General features: G+C 44.0%; 1 protein-coding gene across 4 annotated transcripts in view; it reads right to left on the bottom strand.

The window, feature by feature from the left end:
* Nucleotides 1-13,436: 13,436 nt before the first annotated feature.
* CARD19 (caspase recruitment domain family member 19) overlaps nt 13,437-22,865 on the bottom strand; it is a 50,624-nt gene continuing 41,195 nt past the window's right edge. For all 4 annotated transcript variants that reach the window (XM_084634973.1, XM_084634975.1, XM_084634976.1 and 1 more), the window contains exon 6: nt 13,437-21,403. In XM_084634973.1, coding sequence (XP_084491099.1) covers nt 21,288-21,403 — 116 coding nt within the window. In that variant the 3' untranslated portion in view covers nt 13,437-21,287. The remainder of the gene's footprint in view (nt 21,404-22,865) is intronic.

Here is a 22,865-nt window from a genome sequence, read left to right as displayed (position 1 = left end):
AGAGTTTTTAACAACCAGTGTTACAGTTTAAAACCTGCTCTTTCAAAGGAGGAGGAGATTTCCCAACACGCTACAAACTGCACCAACCTCTGGGCTCCATGTTTAGGTTCTGACTCATCTGACGCAGGCCCAACTCCCAATGGGGGCTCTGTGGAAGCTGTTTCTGAATAAAGCTGAATATAAACCTTGGTATTTGAGTCTCTTTATCAAATGGGCACATGTAGGATTGCTGCTCCTTTTCTGACTAGCCATAGGTTTCAGTCATGCAGGAGGGCCATATCCTAGAATTTCAAAGGGCCAGGACTGTGTGGGTATAGATAAAGTGCAACCTACGTATTCATTCACAAAATATACTGAAGTAAATAATGGAAGGCAAAAAATAAAATATTATTATAGAAAAATACACAGCCAATTATTAACCAGTTCCTCCCCCCATGTCCAGAAATGACAGAACCCCACCTTCAGTCACTCCTGGAGACAACATAAAATAACACAAACTTTTTTCCTCTTCTGTATCCTCTGTTTGTCTAAGCAGTGAGGAGAGCTGACTTTCAGCTCTGGATTATTTTCATAACAGAAATGATTTAACGATTTCAGTCTAGTAATGTTCATTTATCCATCTCATGACACTGACACACAAATGGGCACAATTACAGGTCTCTTCCCAGGGTCACAGTGCTGGAATAGCCCGAAGGTGCAGTTCAGGACCGCTGGGTATTTCCAGAGATCTAGTCAGAAACACGAACACTTCGTGGGTGTGCTTTGTCTGGCTTTTGCCAGTCCTCTCACAAGAAGTAAAATTCAGCAACAGAGCCAAGATTATAAAAGAAGATAGGTTAGAAAAGTCCACGTGACCAAATGTTTGCTGGGATGATCTGTTATAGGAGAGTCAAATGGCAGCATTTTGTATTCCACCATTTGTGGGTGATGTGAAAAGTTATTTTGAAGATTCTGCTCATCAGGCAAAAAGAGTCAGGAAACATGAGTCATCAGACATGTCAGGGAATGTACCATCCTGCCAAGGAACTGAAACCCGCACGTGAGCCTCCCTCCAGACTGCTGCAAGTTCCAGTCTGAACTAGTTTCACCCTACTGCCACGAGGGTGGAATAATGTGATATTCAAGGAAAGCACTTGGTGGAAGTGTGTGGAAAAGCAGGTAACTGCCTCAAAAACCACTCACCCATTCATGTCTTATAAGCAAGTATAATCCTGTCCACTCAGATGCAATACAAGGATGGCTCCTTTGCCACATACACTAAGTCCCTTTGAGACTCTTAATCCACCAGAGCTCAGCTGACTTGGATGTTCAGAGGTAAAGCATGCAGCAGAGAGGGAAGGCCACGGCACTGGGAATTGAAGGGGCTTGTTCAATTGCAGTGTGCATATTCCTTAAAAGCCAGTGCACGGCCCCTTTAAAGTGGTCACTGCATAGCTGTGCATAATGCATGCAGTATTTGTCCTCCCTCTCCCAATGCACAGTGCCAATGCCTGAAGCTGTGACTGTTCTCAGTAGGGCCTGTTTTGCATTTGACGGGAGTGGGTGAGTTTCTGGCATTCTTTGTATTTGAGCCAAAGATGGTGGTGACATGGAATACATGTCTGATATTAACCGTGGGAGAACAGACCAGTCTTTGTACTGGCATCATAACTACATAATCCTCCTGGAACAGTGTCACGGAGCCACAGGTCTGGTGCTTCGCATGGTTCTGGAGCAGTCCCTGGGACAGACCCTTTAGAGTGTCAACTCCCTTCGGGTCACATTCTCTGTCTGGGGAAAGCCCCTTGGCTTTACCACTTCCTGGAGCTGAACCTTGGAGCCTTCAGCATATCTGCCTCACTCCATGAGCTCCCCTCAATGAGTCGACTTGAATTGGACCCCTGGGGAAGACTTGCACTCCCAAAGGGAGTGATGCACCCCTGACCTCTTTAGACTGGAGTGACTCTCAGCCAGTGCTGTAAAAGCAGAAGGGTTTATTAGATGTCTGGAACACAGTGTAGAAAGTTCTTAGTTAACATAGAAAATAGGAAGTTACAGCATAGTCCATCAGGGTCTGTCCAGAGCCCAGGTGGGCTCAGACCCCTCTGTTGAGTCCCCTGTTTGTCTCCAGTCCAGAACCGTGTGTGTTGCTTCCAGCAGCCCACACTTTAACCACTTCTCTGTCCCCTCCTCAGTTCTTTGTTCACTTTTCCCAAGCAGGACAGGTCACCTGGCTGTCCACCTCAGTTCTTTGTTCTCCAGCTGGTCACAGCTGGCTGGTTTCTTGCAGAGGGTAGGCCCACAGGGTCGTCAGTTGCTAGGTTACAAAATGTGCCGGCCATTGTCTGGGCCCAGGCAGCTGGGTGGCAGTCACACCTGGTCCTCTGGGTCTCTGCAAAGATTAAACCACCTTTTCTCTAGTTAAATACGCAGCATATAGGGAAAACTGAGATACACAATATCCATACAAAAAATTAAGAAAAATTCCTACTCTGCCATAAATAGTAAGCAAGATGCCCCTTGCTATGGGCAATAAATCTCTTTCTGGCTGGTATAAGACAAATTCTCAGTGACACCCTGTGCAACCCCACTAATCTCAAAGGGGTTTTACATACACTCCAAGTTAGGGCCCATTAATCACATGTGGAATAAGAGAGGAAGGATTATCCAGAGGTTAGGGCGGAGCCTAGGACTTGGGAGACCCAGGTTTGAATCCTTTGCCAAGAGATTTCCAGTGTGCCTGTGGGCAAGTCACGTAGGCTACATCTACTCTAGATGTGCTACAGCAGTGCAGCTGCACCAATACATCTGTGCCGCTGTAGCGCTTCTGGTGAAGATGCTCTAAACTGACAGGAGAGAGCTCTCCCATCAGCGTAATTACTCCACCTCCCACAAGAGGTGGCAGCTATGTCGGCGGGAGAAGCTCTCCTGCTGACATAGCGCTGTCTACACTGGCGCTTAGGTCGATATAATTTACGTCGCTCAGGGATGTGGATTATTCACACTTCTGAGTAACACTGAAATAAGTTCTAGTGTAGACAAGGTCTTAACCTCTCTCTGTCTCCCGTTCCCATCTGTAACAGGGGGATAATACATAGTCCTGCCTTGAGTGCAGGGGACTGGAGTGCTTCTCAAACTAGCTGATGTGGCGGGCCGGCAATTTTTTTTCCAATGTGCCAGGGACCAGTATCATATTTGTGCCATACTATTATCGTATTCACATAGGCACCTAGTACATCAGATCAGACAAACGAACATTCTTCACTGGTTTAATTGGAATGGGAGTGTGGCGTACTCGCGGAGATGTTCCCATTTAAATACACTGAAGACTGACAAAGGCTGTGCTTCTGTGCGGATAGTATAAAATGGCTATTATTTGTTTATGATCTGAGAAAATATTATTTGAACATTCGTAGTAATATTCATTTATATGGGAAATAATATGAATGAATATAATAAAAGTTGGCAGACATTTTTAGGGGGCTTATCCGCTCCCACCTGACAACCTGCTGCAGTGTCTTTCTCCTCCACCAGCTCCGCTGGTCAGTGCAAATGCTGTCAAATTTCACAGTGCAACAACACCAACAATAATAATTAATCCTCCTGTCCCCAAACCTGAGCTAAACTGTCTTCCAGCATCAAGGGGCTACTTTTCTTTTTTTTTTTTTTGAGTGGGGTGGACAGGTGAGGAAAGGAGAGGGGGTGGCAGCCAAACCCAAGAAAATTGCCAGAGATTAAGGAGTCTTCTCCTTCTGAGTGTGTCCATGGGCTTTGTCTGCTCAGGGCTGGGCAGGGGGCAGCGTGAATGGATGGCACAATGTGCAGGAAACAAACACATACATTACACATGCTGCAGCTCGGGCAGCGCCTCTCCCTCTCCGCGGCGTAAAGGGGTGTGTGTGTGGGGGGGGGCGCGACCCGGCCAATGGCAGCGGCCACAGCAGAGTTACTGGCAGCTGCTGCTGCGGCAGCCGGGGTCGAGTCAGCATGAGCCGGGGCAGCGCGTGGGGAGCGGAGCGGAGACGGGGTGAGCAGAATGCGCTGCCTCAGGTCCCAGGCACTGCGGACCGTCAGCCGATGGCTCGCGGACCAGGCCACTTTGAGTAGATGACCTCTCAAGGTCCCTTCCAGTCCTATGATTCTATGATAACAGCACTGGGGTGCTGTGGGGACAAATATGCTAAAGATTGTGAGGCATTCAGATACTCTGATGGTGGGGGCCATGGCAATACCTAAGATATTTACAGTACTGTTGTAGCGGTGTTAGTCCCAGGACATGACAGAGACAAAGTAGGTAAAGTAATATATTTTATTGGACCAACTTCTGTTGGTGAAAGAGACAAGCTTTCAAGCTACACAGAGCTCTTCATCAGGTCAGGTCAGATAGATAGATAGATCACAACAGTTCTGTTTTGTGATAACTTTTGAGGTCCCAAACTTGTTTTCATTCTGCATTTGAACAAAAAGGAAAACTTTTGAACATTTTTGTGAAACAGAATTGTGGGGAAACAGCCATTTTTAGAGCAAATGGCACAGGTTTTCAATTCTCCACTGGAAGTGACTGAAGAATCCAGCCTGGACTTCAGCATCCCTCCCACTGAAAACATCAAAATCACTACGTCGTTGTGAGATGTTTTGCTTCAACAAAGTAGCATATTTTGATGAAAGAACATTTAGTTGAAAATGTTCTGACCAGCTCAAAGGGAGAGCAAGGGGAGAAGCATTAGGTCTGCCTGGTCTTGCTGAAAAAGCAGAAAGATCCTGCATTTCTCCTGGAGCAGGACTGTGTGGACCAATGAAAACTTAAGGAATTGGTTGACTGAGCTTTAGCCACCTCTGTTGGGAGGTGATCTGGCAGTGGTAGGAAAAGAGCAGAAAAGAAGAGAGAACAAGCAGTTGTGGTGGAAGAACTGGGAGGGATAAAGGCTTGCAAGTTAGCAGCCTAGGCAGTAACTCCAGGAAATTGATGAATATGGGAATGTGGGCACACAGTTGCAGGCCGAAAGATTGTTAGCCAGGGGCTTGGAGATTTCTACCAACTCACAGAGTAAATGATTACAGAGCCAGTCATGCCCCTTACTGGCTTGAGAAGCCTAGAAATGTAAGAGATTATATATCAGGGATTGGCAACCTTTGGCATGCGGCCTGTCAGGGAAATCCACTGGTGGGCCGGGACAGTTTGTTTACCTGCAGTGTCCGCAGGTTCATCCGATCACAGCTCCCACTGGCCGTGGTTCGCTGCTCCAGGCCATTGGGGTTGAGGGAAGCGCATGGGTCGAGGAATGTGCTGGCTGCTGCTTCCCGCAGCCCCCATTGGCTTGGAACAGTGAACCGCGGCCAGTGGGAGCTGCGATTGGCCGAACCTGTGGACACTGCAGATAAACAAACTGACCTGGTCCATCAGTGGATTTCCCTGACGGGCCGCGTACCAAAGGTTGCCGATCCCTTTTATGTATATATGGACTGTCATAAATATAAAGGGAAGGGTAACCACCTTTCTGGATACAGAGCTATAAAATCCCTCCTGGCCAGAGGCAACATCCTGTTACCTGTAAAGGGTTAAGAAGCTCAGCTAACCTGGTTGGCACCTGACCCAAAGGACCAATAAGGGGACAAGATACTTTCAAATCTTGGGGTGGGGGGGAAAGGCTTTTGTTTGTGCTCTTTGTTTACGTGGTTGTTCTCTCTTGGGACTGAGAGAGGCAAGACAGAAATTTATCTTCTCCAATCCATCCTAATCCAAGTCTCCAATATTGCAACCAGTATAGGTAAGCCAGGCAAGGTGGATTAGTTTATCTTTTGTTTTATGTGAATTTCCCCTGTGTTAAGAGGGAGGTTTATTCCTGTTTTCTGTAACTTAAAGGTTTTGCCCAGAGGGGGACCTGTATGTTTTGAATCTGAATACCCTGTAAAGTATTTTCCATCTTGATGTTACAGAGGTGATTCTTTTACCTTTTCTTTAAATAAAATTCTTCTTTTAAGAACCTGATTGATTTTTCATTGTTCTTAAGATCCAAGGGTTTGGGTCTGTGTTCACCTGTACAAATTGGTGAGGATTCTTATCCAGCCTTCCCCAGGAAAGGGGGTGTAGGGCTTGGGGGGATATTTTGGGGAAAGACGTCTCCAGGTGGTCTCTTTCCCTGTCCTTTGTTTAAAACACTTGGTGGTGGCAGCATACGGTTCAAGGACAAAGCAAAGTTTGTACCTTGGGGAAGTTTTTAACCTAAGCTGGTAAGAATAAGCTTAGAGGGTCTTTCATGCGGGTCCCCACATCTGTACCCTAGAGTTCAGAGTGGGGAAGGAACCCTGACGTGGGCATTTGCCGTAAAAGCCCTTGCTTTGCAAGGCCAGCCTTGAAAACAGCCTTAACTGATTGCTAGGGGTAGATGATCTCCACTAATTTTTTTCCCCCCTACAGATCACAGGTTATTTGTGGTCTCCATACAACTGCCTAGGGTTGCCCTTTGGAGTCCATGATAAAAATGATCACAGGTCCCAAATTTTTCAGTAAGATGCCGTTTCAGTTTGTGGGTGTGGGAGGCATTGCCAGATGGCCCCTGCTTGCACCAGGGCTACAGACTCCCTTCCATCCTGCAGCCTCAGCCTGAGCCAGCTCCTCTTCTGAGCAGCCAGCATGACCTCTGGTCACCAGCAGGAGAATATGAGAGGCTATGTAGTATAGTGCAGTGGCTCTCAGACTTTTCAGACCACTGTACCCCTTTCAGGCATCTGATTTGTCTTGCATACCCCAAATTTCACCTCACTTAAAAACTACCCACTTACAAAATCTGGCATAAAAATAGAAAAGTGTCACAGAACAGTGTTACCAAAAATTTGCTTACTTTCTCATTTTTACCATAAGTTATAAAATAAGTCAATTGGAATATAAATACTGTACTTATATTTCAGTGTATAGAGAAGTACAAACAAGTCATTGTATGACTTTTCAGTTTGTACTGACTTTGCTAGTGCTTTTTATGTAGCCTGTTGTAAAACTAGGCAAATAGCTAGATGAGTTGAGGTACCCCCTGGAAGACCTTTGCATGCCCCTGGTTAAGACCCACTGGGCTAGTGAAGTGTGCATGGACAGAGAATAAAGCACTCCTGCAATAAAGCAATCCCAGCTTTGACACCGATTCCTTGCCCTTGGTTAGCTCACATAACCTTTCTCCTTAGCTTTCCCATTGCACAATGGGGATAATACTTACTAATACATCTGAAGAAGTGCTGTGACCATTAAATACTTTATTTGCTGAGTACTCTACATGCTTAAATTCACCCAAATGAATATAGAACCTCCCAGTGGCAGGGAGCAGATGGGGTCCAAAGATCCCCTTCCAAGATGATTTTATTTTAAATGTTTGCAGCTACATGCAGGACCCCTCCCATTCCACCCCCACAAGCAGCTGCACTTAACTCTTGCAGCCAGAGGCAGGGGGGAGGTCTAAGGATCCCACCCATTACAATACGCATGATTTTAAATGTAAAACATTCAGTTTTGGGTGCTATCCCCAAAATCTTCTCACTAGCCCTCCCAAAAATCCCCCTTGCTGGCTCTGCACCTAGTGATGTGCTCACGGAGGGCAGGATTGGTTACATTGGCCAGCCCTCCTCTCCCTTTGCCCCCCCAGATAAAAAGATTATTTCAGCAGCAAATAACCTGGGGGAAGGAGGAGGAAGAACCATGCTAGCAGGACCCTTTTCTAGCAAGAGGGAAAAAAGGCTGAGATTTTTTTCAAAGCTGGCTTGTCGGTGGGACGGTAGATACACACCTTCCACCACTGCCAATGGGACCAGTGTGCCTAAATCCCCTAGGCCAAGATTTGAAAGCCACCTATGCGTTTTCTTTCTCCACCTCTTAAGGACAAAAGCAAAATCCAGATGTCTGGAATGAACAGTGAAGAGGAATAATAATTAAGATGCCCAGACACCCTTCACACAACCTTTTCCAGCTCTGCTACTACTACTAAACTGGATTATCCCAAAGCAGCCTGTGAGAAGACACTCAAGTCAGTCTCTTTTCGTTAATAATGAAAATTGCTCCATGTAACAGTTTGGAAATTATGTATAGTCTCTCTTATGGAAAATAAGGGAACCCCAGAAACAACGTATTATTTCAACATCAGGTCATTTGCCTAGATCAGAAGAAACCATGTATTGAGGATGGATGGATACAAAACATCCACTAGGTGTCACTGATCATCTTCAAAAACACAATGAGCTAGGGTTTGTGCAGCAAAATATGGTTATGCAGAGCCCCAGGTCTATTGACGCAGCTGTTCTAACACAAGAGAGTGTGTTTTTCAGGATGATTGTCATAATGTGAACCCGAGCTAGCCTCTCTCGAGACTCCCGCCCCACAAATCTGAGTTGTGCAGAGTACTATAGCATAGTTAGAATAAGGGACAACGTTTGCAGCAACCTCCATGTATTCTTTGGATAAATAAATACAAAATAAACACCAATTTATCTGTAGGACTTTGGGGGCCTCAGCCACCATTTCATCCGCTTCAGGCCCAGCCAAGGCAAATGCCTCACATGGCAGAAGTCAAGATTTCTTTTCTGGGCAGAGCAGACATTTCCCACTCTGTTTCTCTCGGGCCTTCTCTCCCTGACCCCAGATGACACCCTAGCATGTTTTGCACCTCAGTGAGAATTGGATGGGGGCCTTAAATCCCAGTTCTCCATATATGGTGGGGCAGCCTTGCACCCAGTGAATACCTATAAAAGCTGATTATTCCCTCTGGGTTTGTGCTGATGCTCTGAAGCTTTAGGGCTTGTCTACACTGGCAATTTACAGCGCTGCAACGGTCTCGCTCAGGGGTGTGAAAAAACACCCCCCTGAGCGCAGCAAGTATCAGCACTGTAACGCGCCAGTGTAGACGGTGCCCCAGCGCTGGGAGCCGCGCCCCTTGAGGAAGCGGTTTTTTTAGAGCGCTGGGGGAGTGCCGCGACCTCACAAGCCACGTCAAAGTGCTGCCGGGGCAGCGCTTTAGCATTGCCAGTGTAGACTAGCCCTCAGACTGCACAACTAATTTAATAGCTTATAAAGCCATAAAGGAGTGCTGTGTTCATCTAGTGACCTCCTGTATAACACAAGCCAGAGGCCTTCCCTGACTGGAGTCCTATTCGACTACAGCAAATCTTTTCGAAAGCCATCCCAAACTTGGTTAAAAATTGCCAGTGATAGAGAATGCACCCCCAGCCCTTATGAAGTCGTTTCAATGGTTTATTCCCCTCACGGTTAAACAAGAGCACCGTATTGCCTGTCTGAATTTGTCTAGCTTCAATATCCAGCCATTAGATCTTGTTAGACCTTTCTCTGCTAGACTGACGAGCCCATTGTACATTTTTTGCACCTAGGTAGGTGCTCCTAGGTTACGTCTACACCAAGAGTTAGGGGGTGTGACTCCCAGTTCATGTACACACACTCACGCTACCTGGATGAGAGCTAGTGCGAGTACAAATAGTAGCATAGCTGCAGTAGCATGAGTAGCAGATTAGCTGTGTCTCCACGGCCCACGCTACCAAGGTTACACTACTATTTACCCTCACTAATTCTCATCCAGCTAGCGTATTTGTACATGGCCTGGGCGTCACACCCCCAGCTCCCGGTGTAGACGTAGCCATAGACTGTGATCAAGTGACCCCTTAACCTTCTCTTTCTTAAGTTAAATAGAGTGAGCTAAATTAAACAGCTTGAGTCTGTAAGTGTGACACGCTTTCCTATCCTTTATTTCCAATCACAGTTTGTAAAGCACTGAGCTCAATGCATGAAATGCACCATATAATCCTGTAAGGCCCAGATCTTCAAATGTATTTAGGCCCCTCACTGTCATTGCTTTCCATGGCAGTTAGGGGCTTAAATTCCTTTGAGGATCTGGGCCTCAGTGAACAGTCACAGCCAAAGTACAGTCTCAGCGAAGACTACCAGTCATCAATGTCTACCGTGTGCATCTCGACAACTATTTATTTCTACTTACTAAGCAGTTATTCCAAGCTCTAGACTACTGTGTATTACGTTTTCCTACTCTGATTGCACCTGACTTCCACTGGCAACAGCTATCAAAGAGTCGAGCCTCAAAGGCATATTCTAGAATGAGTTTTGCTAGACATAATGTTAAGTAAAGATATTGCAAAATCAAAATCTAAGGAAGCCATTTCTCACATACACAGCTTGCAGTGTTCTTCTTCCAAAACAGATTGATTGGGTGATATGGCTCTTTTTCAGATGATGGGTTAGATCCACAGCTGAAGTAAATTGGAGTATTGAATTCAAAGAGTGACACTGATTTGCACCAGCTGAGGATCTGTCCTGATAACAGTAGCATGCCTGGCTATTGTTTTCTTACTAACTTACATTTTGCTACCTACCTTGGCAAGTTAAAAAAAATGCAGACACATTCTATTTTGTAGCCACCTCAAAGAATGATTAGGGAAGAGAAAATAGCTGGGAAATGAGGCACTACCTAGCTTGTAACCAAGATTACAGAACAACTTGAGGTGGCCTTAAAGACCAAACTCTGTATTATATGAAGTTATTTCCTTCACTGCATCTTCTCTACCTCCATTTTCATAGGGCATTTTTTCCCCCCAACCCCTCTCTACTCACTCCAGCTGTCTTTCCCACATCTATGTTACAGCTTGAGACAAATGCCCTCATATTGTTCAGTCTTTCTTCTTTGGCCAAACACTTACCAATCAGAGATTGCAGGTGGCTTGTCGGATGTTTTTAGAGTCAGTGTAGTAACAGCCACAGCTGCTACAGAATTCCTCCTTGCCCTGCTTGGTGGCACTATGGATTTCTTCTGGGGAAGAATGAAACTGACTGACTTTTTGCCTTTCAGTGCTGGTGCTGCTTTAATAGGCTTCGTCTTTGAGATGCAGTTCTATTGTCCTCCCACGTCCAGATCCTTGAAAATCTTGGCGCCCTTCATCAAGAAGTAGCTCAGCACTGCTCCTTCTCCCTCCCTACTAGACTCTATGCCAGATTCCTTTGCGATATTTGCCAAGTGTCTTAGACAGTTACAGTATACCTATCAGCATTAATATAAGTGTATTCTCACTCTGCAATGTGGCACATCCCCACCACCCCTCTCCCCCTCAAAAGGGAACTACTTCTAGGGACATGAAAGGGTGAATCCTTGGTTCTAACATGGCAGCCAAAGAAGCCCCCAGGGGGTGGGATAGGACAGAGGATGTATGAGATTATAGAATGACAATGAAAACAGCACGCCTGTTTAGTAAGAAACCCAGTGGATGAAAGCTTCTCTCGGGGTGTGCTGCCCTGAACTACTAACAATTAACAACAACACCTCTCATCCATCATTTCAAAACACTTTACAAACAAGCAAGCCAGCCATACAACCCTCCCTGTCAGGTAGACAATGCTGACTCCATTTTATAGATGGGGAAACTGAGGCACAAAGCGCTTCTGCATACAATTTTCAAAATCATCTTGGTCTTTAGGAACCAATGAGACTTAGGAGCGTTTGAAAACTGAATGAGTGAGTTAGTGAAAGAAATTAAGATGGCACCTAGAACTCATTGATCCTTGTCCCATGCTCTAACCATTAGAAGACACTTCCTTGATTATTTTTCACTTAATAATGGAAAGACACATTGAAAGGATTTTTTTATTGGTCTCTAAATTTACAGTTGCCCATGTTCGCAGGTAAACAACATATGAATGCCGCAGCCCAGTAGACAGCTCACCTAGCAACACAAATATCACATGCAAAGACTGCTTATCTAAAGTGGAGTGTGTGGGATAGGAGAGGGGGGTAGTGAACAGAGGCTGCCTATGCATAATTGGACCCATGCATTTAGAGGCTGGGTTAGACCCTTTAGAAAAGATGGCCCTCAATGTATTTTTCTCCCCCACTAATTTAATGAAAACAAAATGTGCAAGACTGCCTTTTTCAAATGTTGTTTTCTTGTACAGTGGTAAAACTTAATGCTAAATACCCACCTAGCAAAGAGACCTGATCATTCAGCAGCATTACCGAACTTTGGAGCAGCACTTTCATAGTAGATTAACCATTGGTCTTTGGGACCCCTGTTCTGCTTCTGCTCAGTCCCCTATTTAAAGGCATGCCTAGCTCCTCTTTGAAAATGACACTGGAATCCTTTTACTCCAACAATACCAGGCTTGGAATGATCTGCTGGATCAGGCATAGAGGAATCTGCCAGATTTAATTTGGGTTGAAGGAGCATATTCTCCAGCCTTCCTTCAGTGGGAGTGAACTGATGATTCATTAGAAGTCCTGCTCAGGAGCGGATAGCCTAAGAAACGAATGTGTAAACATTCCTGTGCGTATGGTCGAAACTTCCCAGGATAGTGTTACGTAAAGTGGTGGGACCAAATCTGAACTCATTTAAACCTCTGCAGCCTCAGTGAGATCAAACAGGACCACTCAGGTTGGTCACGGGAAGAGCTTTCCAGTTCCCAGCTGACCTCCTTTCCAACTTGCAATTTTTCAGATAGTTCTGATTTACTTAACGTTCCAATTGTTCAAAACACGCAGACTCATTCGTTCAGGAAGATCTCTTAAACCCCGCTGGTGGAAGGATGGTCAGCTCACAAAGGGAGGGCGCCAAAGGGGATGGAAAATAGCAGGGATCAGGGCATGGCTTGGAAAACAAGGAAATATCTTTAAGCAGTTAGTTAGCTCCCGCTTAATGTTTGCAAACAGGGTCACTCGGAGCACACTGCAAAAGTGAAGCTCCTGCGGTCATGGTACTTTCATACATACTTTATCTAAATAGTTATATTTCAGCAGTCCACATGTATATGAAATGACACACCTGCAACACAAGTGATGATTAGAGATAGTGAAAGCACCGCACTGATAGCTCTGGTTATTAGGGCAAGATTAAAGTAATCTGGGGACACAGACACACAGTAACATAGGAGGGTTCCATACCATGGCTCCAGTCCTCCACTGTGGCCCCTCCCCTCACTTGGGGTAGCAGGGATGCTCCCCCCCCCCACATCCAGAGAAACAGGTGCAGTAGTGTGGGGCCTTCTTTTCTTTCTCTACTGGAACCCGCAGGTGTCTCCTCTCTCCTTCACCCTCCACCCCCATTTTACCTACCCCAGTGGCTCCCTTCTGCTGAGTGATGTTGGTGGGACCTGACAGAACAGTGGATCCTTTAACACTCCGTTAAATGCATGGGACAGTTCACCCCTCAGAGCTATATGTGAAAGGTTGGGGCAGGTCACACATTGCACTTGTGCCTGGCTCTGAACCTCTTTGTGGCAGGCTTAAATCAAATCCTGAGGCCATTATTTTAAGGAAGTTATTTTACAACAGGAAGAGCTTTTCATACCTGATACTTCAGGTTTTATCTTATTCTAAGTCTGAATGAAGGGGTTTAAAATGAAACAGTGAACAAACACGTGTAAAGGCAGTCTCTAACAAAGACCCTCTTATGAACCAGTATTTCATGTTTAATTTAAGACTGGTGAACAGTTTAACAAGCAATACTGTAAATAAATCTGAAACAAAAATGGTGAAGTTAAAATAACCTGTGATAACTAGTTGTCCCACTCAAAACATTCACCCTTGTATAGCATAGTATAGCCCCCTGGAGGCAGCAGCCACTAGGGGGCAACATAACACATTATGGGGCACTTCTTGACTTCATTGCAAAGCATAAAATACATGAAAAAACATAACATTATAGTCCTCCCAACACACAGATTCTTTAAATTCTTAAAATTTAATTTGAATTAACAACTTTGTTTAATGTTTTTACTTTATAACAACTTTCCTTTAGCTCACATGACATATACATGATAAATGTTATCACTGGAAGATATGAACAAGGATATTTGACTATAAAATATCAAACCCATGCAGTATACTAGCTAGCTTGCATTTCTTAGTGGAACAGTAACACTGGCCAGACTTTTCAAGAATTCCATGAATTTCCTGGACTAATGGATGTCTATACAATTCCCCAATAAAAAAAATCTAAGAATGCAAGATTCCTTATTAATATTTTATGATTATTTTGCTATTACTGTACACAACACTCCAAAACAAAGCCACGAGTTATATTTACATACAGTACTACAAAAATGATCCAAAAGCTGAACTTTTCAATGCGAATTGAGTAGCCAAATCTCCTACGTGGCTTTGAGAAGCCCAGCTAGAACTGTAAAGTAACCCAGGACATTCCTGAGTGAGTGATCACTTTAATATAGTTCTCGCTTGCAGACAAGTCACGCTTTAAATAGTGCAGTTGTTCCCTTCAAATGGAGTTGTGCAAACCTATTGTGGGATGTGTCATTTTGTTTTCCACTCCCTTTGGATACAGATGGCCCAGTTGGCCTGGTTTAACTATTTATATGCTGTCTCTTTACTTGCTTTATTTTAGAGGATTAAAGATCAGGCTATTGCCCATCTTTTTTCCTTGAATCTGGGTACATTTGACATCAAGACTGAGGCAATTGGAGGCAGTTCAGTTTTGATCAAAATCAAATAGCCCATTCATGACAGAAACCAGAGGAAAAAAGAAGTTCCCCATAGTGACAGCAAGTATTTGGATGGGACTGCATGCCCTTTGGGGGACAAACTTCCCCTCGGCCGCACCCACACAAATGTAAAAGCAACAGAAAAAGTGCCGTTTCACAGAGACAAGATGCAGGCAATCTGTACACCAGGTACAGAGTCTCTAATATGCTGCAAAGCTGTGCTCTGCGAGGCTGCTATGACCATGCCAATGTGGAGGGTTTGTTTGTTTGTTTTGGAGGGGGTGTATTGTGCAATGTCCCCCCATTCCACCATGCTACTGTAACATGAAGCTAAGGCTTCGGGGAAGAAGGGACAGCAAATTTCTTCCCTCTCTAAACAGCCCTGTGCATAGTCAGTTTACTTTGAGTAGGTTGGAGGATGCTGACAATATGGCTGAGTTATATTCAGTCTTTAGCAGACACACAGGAACAATTTTTCACAATGTGGTAACCCACTATAATTTAGAAAGTAAGCTTGGATCCAGCGAGCACTTAACCACTGCTTAAAGTTACACAGGTGGGACTACATCCTTATGCAGAATGTTAAGCATGTGTGCAAATCCTTGCAGGACTAGGGCCTAAATGTGTCCGTTTGAATCATTAATGGCAGGCTGTTTATTCTGGGTTTGAAGGGGGATTTAGCTCTCTCCAAATAGATGGAGTGATCCAAAACTTAACTTTATTTTTGTCAAGTAAAACAATAATAATAATAGAATTATAGAAATGTATGGCTCACGAGGTCATCCGGTTGAGAGGTTCTCACACGGGGGGATGCACTCCTGGGTTGGGGGCTGGAATGTGCTCTGGGGGGCATGAGATGCTTTAGGGGGAAAAAACGTACGGTGCACATTTAGAGCTGGGTGGCCGGAGAGGGGTGGCTGTTGAGGGCACTGCCAGCAGCAGCAGTGCAGAAGTAAGGGTGGCCGTACCATCTCATGCCACCGTTACTTCCCTGCTGCTGGCGGCGGCACTGCCTTCAGAGCTGGGAGCCCGGCCAGCAGCCGCTGCTCTCTGCTCTGCCTTTGGAGCTGGGCTGTAGGAGAGTGGCGACTGAGGCATACACTGAGGCATACACTACAGACACAAAGAATGGAGGCACAATCAAATAAGTTTGAGCCACAGATCTAGTCCATCACTCCATGCTGAGGCAGGATTAAGTACACATAGATCAGCCCTTATAGGTGTTTGTCTAACCAGTTCTTAAGAACCTCCAAGTATGGGGATTCCATACCCTCCACTATTAATCTGTTTCAGTACTTAACTATCCTTACTGTTAGAAAGTTATTCCTAATATCTAACCTAAATTTCCCTTCTGTAGAAGGACACCACAGAATTCATGACTTCCAAAGGGCTAGCCTATCCACTTCCCATGGCACTGGACATGGAAAAACCGACATATGCTGTATACAAACACACTGCACAAAGAAGTGAGCTATCACTTGGTATCCATTCCTGAATGAAGAACTTTTTAAGAAAAGGCATCCATCCCTACAGGGTTACAAAATTGTATGGAACCTTCTGTTCCAGACTGAGAGAATAACAAGAAATCTATTGCTGTCACTCTGTTTCCTCAAATCCTCTTTATGGGAAGCAGAAAGGTGGGGTGGTGGTGGGAGAAAACCTAGTACAGTAATTGTGCAAGAGAGACAAGGTGGGTGAGGTAATAGCTTTCATTGGACCTACACCTGTTGGTGTCAGAGACAAACTTCCAACAGAAGTTGGTCCAATAAAAGATATTACCTCACCCACCTTGTCTCTCTACAACCCGGCTACAACAACACCGCACATAGTAATTGTGCATTGCACTGTGTAAAAATTACATATATCGATACAAAGTAACCATCAGTTTCCATTTACAAGTAATGCAAGAAACAGCAAACAAAGAACAAGTAGTTTTCTCTTATTTACTCTCGGGGTTCTGACCATACTGGACCAAAAATAAGTTTGCCCTGAAAACAGAAGCATAAGAAAAATTTTACCTTGTGTGTTCAGATTTACAGCCAAATCCTGCTACAGGGTGCATGTGTACTCTCTCCAGGGCTAGTAGCTGGGAATCTAATGATTGTCCTTCCCAGGAGATTTTATTTGTGAAAAATAACCTCATCTCAGTAGATCTCAAACACCAAGTAGTTGGACACACTACTTGGAAAGACTATAACCTTAGCCATTAGTAAATATACCAATTCCTGCATGATTGCAAAGGATGATCAAAGCCATTTTCTTTAAAGAACCCAGCCCAAATCCTCAAAACTATTTAGGCACCTACCTCCCACTGATTTCAATGGGAGCCAGGCACCTAAATAGCTTTGAGGTTCTGGGCCCTAACCCCTATCAGGAATAGATTCTGCCATGCTTACATTGAGTACTCCAGGGATATTTCAGTGGGATTGCTGGTAGAGTACACTACAAGTGTGGCAGAATCTCGCCTTCAAAGTGTATGAGATGCTAATTCTTCCTGTAGGATCATAACAAATCACAGTTTAAAGTTTTTTGTCCAGGGCACACTAGGTTGGATAATCTAGACACAGAGAAGCTGCTTACTAGTAACGAGGCTGCTGTATTTGCATTAAAATGAGATGTGGCTGTCTGAGAGGACTCTGTTTTGTACAGTGCTTTTTCTATCAATAGAAATCATTTCGCTCTAATGAGGTTTCCAATACAGTTTTGGCATGAAGATTTAAAACCCTTTTACATTTCAGAAGCGTTTTATTTCAGTTTCCTTAGAGAGGAGCCCCTGCTGGATTTAAGCAGCCCATGGAGAGTCACATTTGGTTTTTGATGTTATAAATTAGAGACGGTGTGCAGGGGGAAAAAAATCGCTCTGACTTTACCTACAGGGCAAGACACGGGAAGAACAGAATATAATTCAAGCACTTTCCAGCTTGGAGGTAGGCACAATGCTGGATCAGTGTGCAACTCTGGCAGCAGAGCTGTGGGTTGTGCTCATTGAGGACATTATCATGGCAATTCTACAGGAAATGCTGCAAGCACTGTCAGTTATCCCTGTAACAAGATTCCCTGACCCGGTGGCTATTAGAATGAAATAGACATGAGAGATGATGGGGCAGATGGAAGAAAAAACATCTAAACATACTGTTCTGCTGGGTAAGGACAAATGATGTTATTTCATTTGCATAGAATCTTTATTCATGTCCATCTTATGCTATATATTTAAATAGTCCTGTGACCCACTCCTGACATTGCTGTATGTGTATGTAAATGAGGAGCTCCTCTAGTGAAGTTAAGGTAATTAAACCACTGAAAACACAGAGTTTTAGAAATTTAATAGACAAACTATGCTGTCTAGCTACGGCTGGCTTCTCTCCCATCCACTGCAATGGAAAAACTCCCACTGACGTCAGCAGCGGGAGAAATGGGGCCTTTTTGGGCCCTATTTCAGCCCTTCCTCAATTGGTCACAAATATGCTGAGGGTGCTAAAAGGGGTCTGTTATTCAGAAATCTGGTCCTGTGATTCCCGCTCCTCCCCAGGCCTGCTATTGCCTCTTGTAAAATTTGTCTCGGAAGGAAACAATGTATTACAAGATCAGTTGTTTCTAAGAGGATAATGTGGGTTGTTCTCTTTGGAGTAAGATGATCAGACTGAAGAGTCAGATGAATTCTTAGGTATAAACTATCCTGTCATTACTCCTTCTTAGGGTGCTCTGAAACTCAGACACTGGGAAAAAATTAGATTTTCTGGTAAAAGCCCCAACTCAGGAAGGCACTTGAACACATGAATAGTCCCACTGGCATCAATGGAACTACTCACACGCTTAAGGTTAGGCACAAGTTTACACCCCTTGCTGGATCAGGGCCATAGCCATTGGTGAGTATGCAGGGCCCATGAATGTTGACTGGTGTATGTGACAGAACAGTCAAATACCAAAAGATGCTGCCAGGTTTCTGTTGGGTGGCTTTCCCCCACCCTTTCTTCAGGGTTTAGTTGATAGGTTTGGGAGATTACAGCCCAAATACCCACACACCAGAGAACCAGGTATTGTTTACAAGAGGACATGAAGGACTGCATCAAGTGAGCCCATTAAGACCACAGGAAACTGTTCAAATGGTAGGAAGAGGAGATCAGACAGTCAGGAAGGAGGTAGGAGGGTCGAGAACTAGCCAGTAGGTGCTAACTAAGACCTGCCTAATCAAACTGTTAATGTTGATAACCCCTGGGATGTGTTTTGACTGGTTAGATAGTTGGTTATTGCTGCTCCAGCCCTTTTCTCCTCCCAAGCTGATTGACTGGAGCACTAGTGTTATATAAGCCAACCCATTCATCCAGGCCCTTTGCTAGGGAGTCATGCATGGGATGTTGCTTCGGCTCTACATGGGAAAAAGTCCGCTTTGCATTAGAGAAGGGGAAAGTATAAATCAAAGCACTGGAGATTACAGTCCAAAACTAAACAGCCCAGTGAAAGGACCTTTGTACAACTTCTTACTATTCTCTGGGTGGTGGTGGGGACATCTACCCATCAAGATGTCAGAAGAGATGCTTGCTAGGTGTGCTGGAGGAGCTAGACCAAGGATCCTGTCTATCCACCCTTAGGTACAGACCAGAAGTTAAGGAGTGGGATGAAGTATAAGCCCTGAGTCCTTTAGGGGCAGCTGCTAAACTAAAGACAAGATTGTTCGGTGACCCACCTGACCAAGTGAGGGCAACACTAAAGTGGCTCGCTGTTCAGTGGGCTCGGACAAAAGGGAGGCAGCAGACAGATGACATGCCACAGGCTGACGAGTTCCAGAGATTTCAGGAAGATCAACAGAACAGGGAGGGCCCAGCCACAGGAAGAAAGGGCTGCAATGTTCAAGGCTCTTAAAGAGATGGAGTCCTATCAGATTCCAGTGTGGAAAGGCCCTGAGATGACACGCCTGATGCCAGGAGACAATACAGAACCTTATATTACCACACTGGAAAGAATGGGCCCTATCATATGGGTAGCCATAAGGACAGGGGGTTCTCAGACTTGTCCCATTTTTCAGAAAGATGGGACTGGGGAGAGACTGCTATAAATGTGGTGAAACAGGACATTTTGCCTTTAGATGCAGCCATAGTCCAGGGGTAGTCCTAGAAACCTGTTCTCTGGGGGTGGGAAATTTCACAGTTAGAGGCTTGTCTACACAAGACCTTTTACCAATTATATTGGTATAATTATACCAGTATAGTTAAACCGCCATAGTTATACCAGTACAATTCCCCCTGGGGAGACTCTTATTCCAGAATGAGAGGCTTTTTTTTAGACTTTGGTTTAGCTTCAACCCTTTCTAATGTGGCATAAACTCCCATAAACCCCAAAATCCCACCCAGGGAGTTATACTGGCATAACTATAGTGATTTAAATCCACACCTTATCTTATATTGGTATAACTTTCCTGTGTAGACAAGCCCTAAGACTGGGGTACTTGAGGGTGAACCTTGAAAGACTCTAGAATCTGAAACACAGAAAGCCAATACCTGTTACTATGATTAACTGTGTCCATGAGGATACAATGGAATATCAAGGAATGGCAAAACAAAGGAATATCAATTGATGGGCAAAACATTCCCATGAAGGAGGGGCTGATGAAGAGATCGCCCTACCAAGAAGTTTGGGGAAGGATATCCTCAGTTTCTTTTATACTCTGGAGTAGGTCATGAGAGAACCCACCTGTTGTGAATGTCACTATTTGTAGCCAGGTTCAGGACCCAGGCAGGGAGAAGGAGCAGGAGGACAGAAGACTCCTACTGACATCAATGAGAGCAGGATTGGGCCCAAAATGCAAAACAAAACAACCTCTCCCCACTCCCCCTCAAATCTTATTTTCAGTCCTGGCTCCCTGTACTTCCCATACATGCTTTAGCCTGACACCAACTCTTGATGTGTTAAGAAAGACTTTCACAAGTTTTTCAGGATTTTACTCACAGAAGAAACAATATAACATGTGATCAAGTCACCTTAGGAAATTTTACAGTACTTCATGTTCAAATACATCTTTTCAGACATAAACAAAAGCATGTCATGCAGCTTTGATTATTTCTGAAGTCCCTGTCAAATATACTGGATTACTTCAGTTTCCTGGCTATACCAAAACTAAACAAACTTTCCTGGAAAGGAAAGAACTATGTAAAACTGAGAACCCTACTTGGTAGCTTCAAAAGCTTGATAGTTCTGCCATCCCACAGAGTCAAAGGGTCATTGTGTAAAGCCCACCCTTGCTCAATGTATTATAACAATGAGAACAGACAGTTTTCAGACCCCGGCAGTCAGGAAACCTTGCAAGGTTTTGAATACACACAAAATGAACCAGCTAGTGATGAGTCTTGTAGGGACAGTGGCCATATACTCCTGTAGTATAAAGAATACAGATGGGAATGAACAATCCTGACACAAAAGATCAGGTCCAGTTCTTAGTAAGGCTTTGGTTTTTTTAAGTGTCATTCTTAAATGAACCAGTAAAAAGAGATAGAATTACATCCTTTAAACTGCTGTGTTCCTCTACACCAGTATAAAACACAAATACACAAACATGGCTTAAGAGCTATAATGACTTAGAATATCCTTTTAAGGTGTGTATTAAAAATATTCATACTCAAATGATAAGTATTTTAAAAGAAGCATTTACAAAAATAAACAATCCATTTCCACAAGTTCATATATAGTTGACCATTTGAAAGCACCTTGAAGCAGCATATTTACTGCTAAAGCCAGTTACCTAAATCTTTGGTATAATAGATAGTGTGTGTATATATATTTGTTTTCCCGTTGGCAGGTATACTGTACAGAAGACTGAAGAAGCAGCTTTTCCTTAATTTTTCCTTGATGTATCTTCTATGTATACCAAACAAATATTTCTAACATGTCTTCCTATGATAATAGGAGAAAATCCCAATATTTTCTTGGCTCCTCCTATAACTTTTGGATCTAAAACAAAAACAAAAAAGGTCAGAGGGGAAAAAAGAAAGTGAAGTAATCAATTGATAAGTACAGTTTTAATAAACAGCGTTTTGCAAAGATTCTTTACAAAAATGTTTCTGGGGGAAAGCTGTTCCTTTGAGTACTTTGTGAATTAACTGAACTGAAAAGCCTAGCTAAGGGACCTTTGATTTGCAAAAGCAATTTAACAGGGAGTATTTCAGAATCTCAAGTTAAAAAAAAACACCTATGGATCACTTTTGACACATGTTCAATATTTATCAAAATGATCTCTTTGGCTTAAATCGTCCATGAGCTGGTGTTTGTCAACAGCACTAGTGCTCTGGGGAAGGAATAAAGAACACTGTGTTCAACTGAAGCTAGAATGGAAGGGACTCAAGGAAGCAGAATCATAGAAACCTAGGGCTGGAAGGGACCCTGAAACGTATTCAGACTCAATCCCCCTGAGGCAGGACCAAGTAAACGTAGACCATCCCTGACAGGCGTTTGTCCAAAAACCAAACTGTTCTTAAAAACCTCCAATGATGGGGATTCCACAACCTTCCTCGGAAGACTGTTCCAGAGCTGAACTACCCTTTTAGTTAGCAAGTTTTTCCTAATATCTGACCTCAATCTCCTTTGTTGCTGATTAAGCCCATGACTTTTGGTCCTACCTTCAGTGGACATGGAGAACAATTGGTCATAATCCGCTTTATAACAGCCCTTAACATACTGGAAGACTTTTATCCGGTCTCCACCTCAGTCTTCTTTTCTCAAGACTAAACATGCCCAGTTTTTTTAACCTTTCCTCATAGGTCAGGTTTGCTAAACCTTTTCTTATTTTTGTTGCTCTCCTCTTGACTCTCTCCAATATGTCCACATGTTTCCTAGCGTGGCACCCAGAATTAGACACAATACTTCAACTGAGGCCTCCCCAATGCTGAGTAGAACGGGAGAATTACCTCCTGTGTCTTATATCTGGCACTCCTCTTAATACGTCCCAGAACGATAGCAGGCTTCTTTACAACTGCATCACATTGATGACTCATATTCAAACTGTTATATGTGAACTCTGGTGCTGTGGCAGGCAACCAGCATTTGCCCACTGTTATGAGCAGTGTTAAGCAAAAAACCAAAGAATCTCCTCCAAAAGAAATAGATGAACATCCTCATGGTAAATACACCACGCTCAAGTTATGACTTAATTTGCCAAGATCATTCAGGCCCAAGCAGTATCTTCCCAGGAGAAGCAAATAAAGTTGAAACAACAAGGAGTCTTTGTTGCACCCTAGAGACTAACAAATGTATTTGGGCATAAGCTTCTGTGAGCTAAAACCCACTTCTTTTCATATGCTGTGTATTTATACCTCCCCACTGTATGTTCCACTCCATGCATCTGATGAGGTGGGTTTTAGCCCACAGAAGCTTATGCCCAAATAAATTTGTTAGTCTCTAAGATGCCTCAAGGACT

The sequence above is a fragment of the Lepidochelys olivacea genome (genome assembly GCF_965140295.1).
Source record: "Lepidochelys olivacea isolate rLepOli2 genome assembly, chromosome: 7".
Classification (NCBI taxonomy): Eukaryota; Metazoa; Chordata; order Testudines; family Cheloniidae; genus Lepidochelys; species Lepidochelys olivacea.
This window is presented reverse-complemented; position numbering and strand designations above follow the sequence as displayed.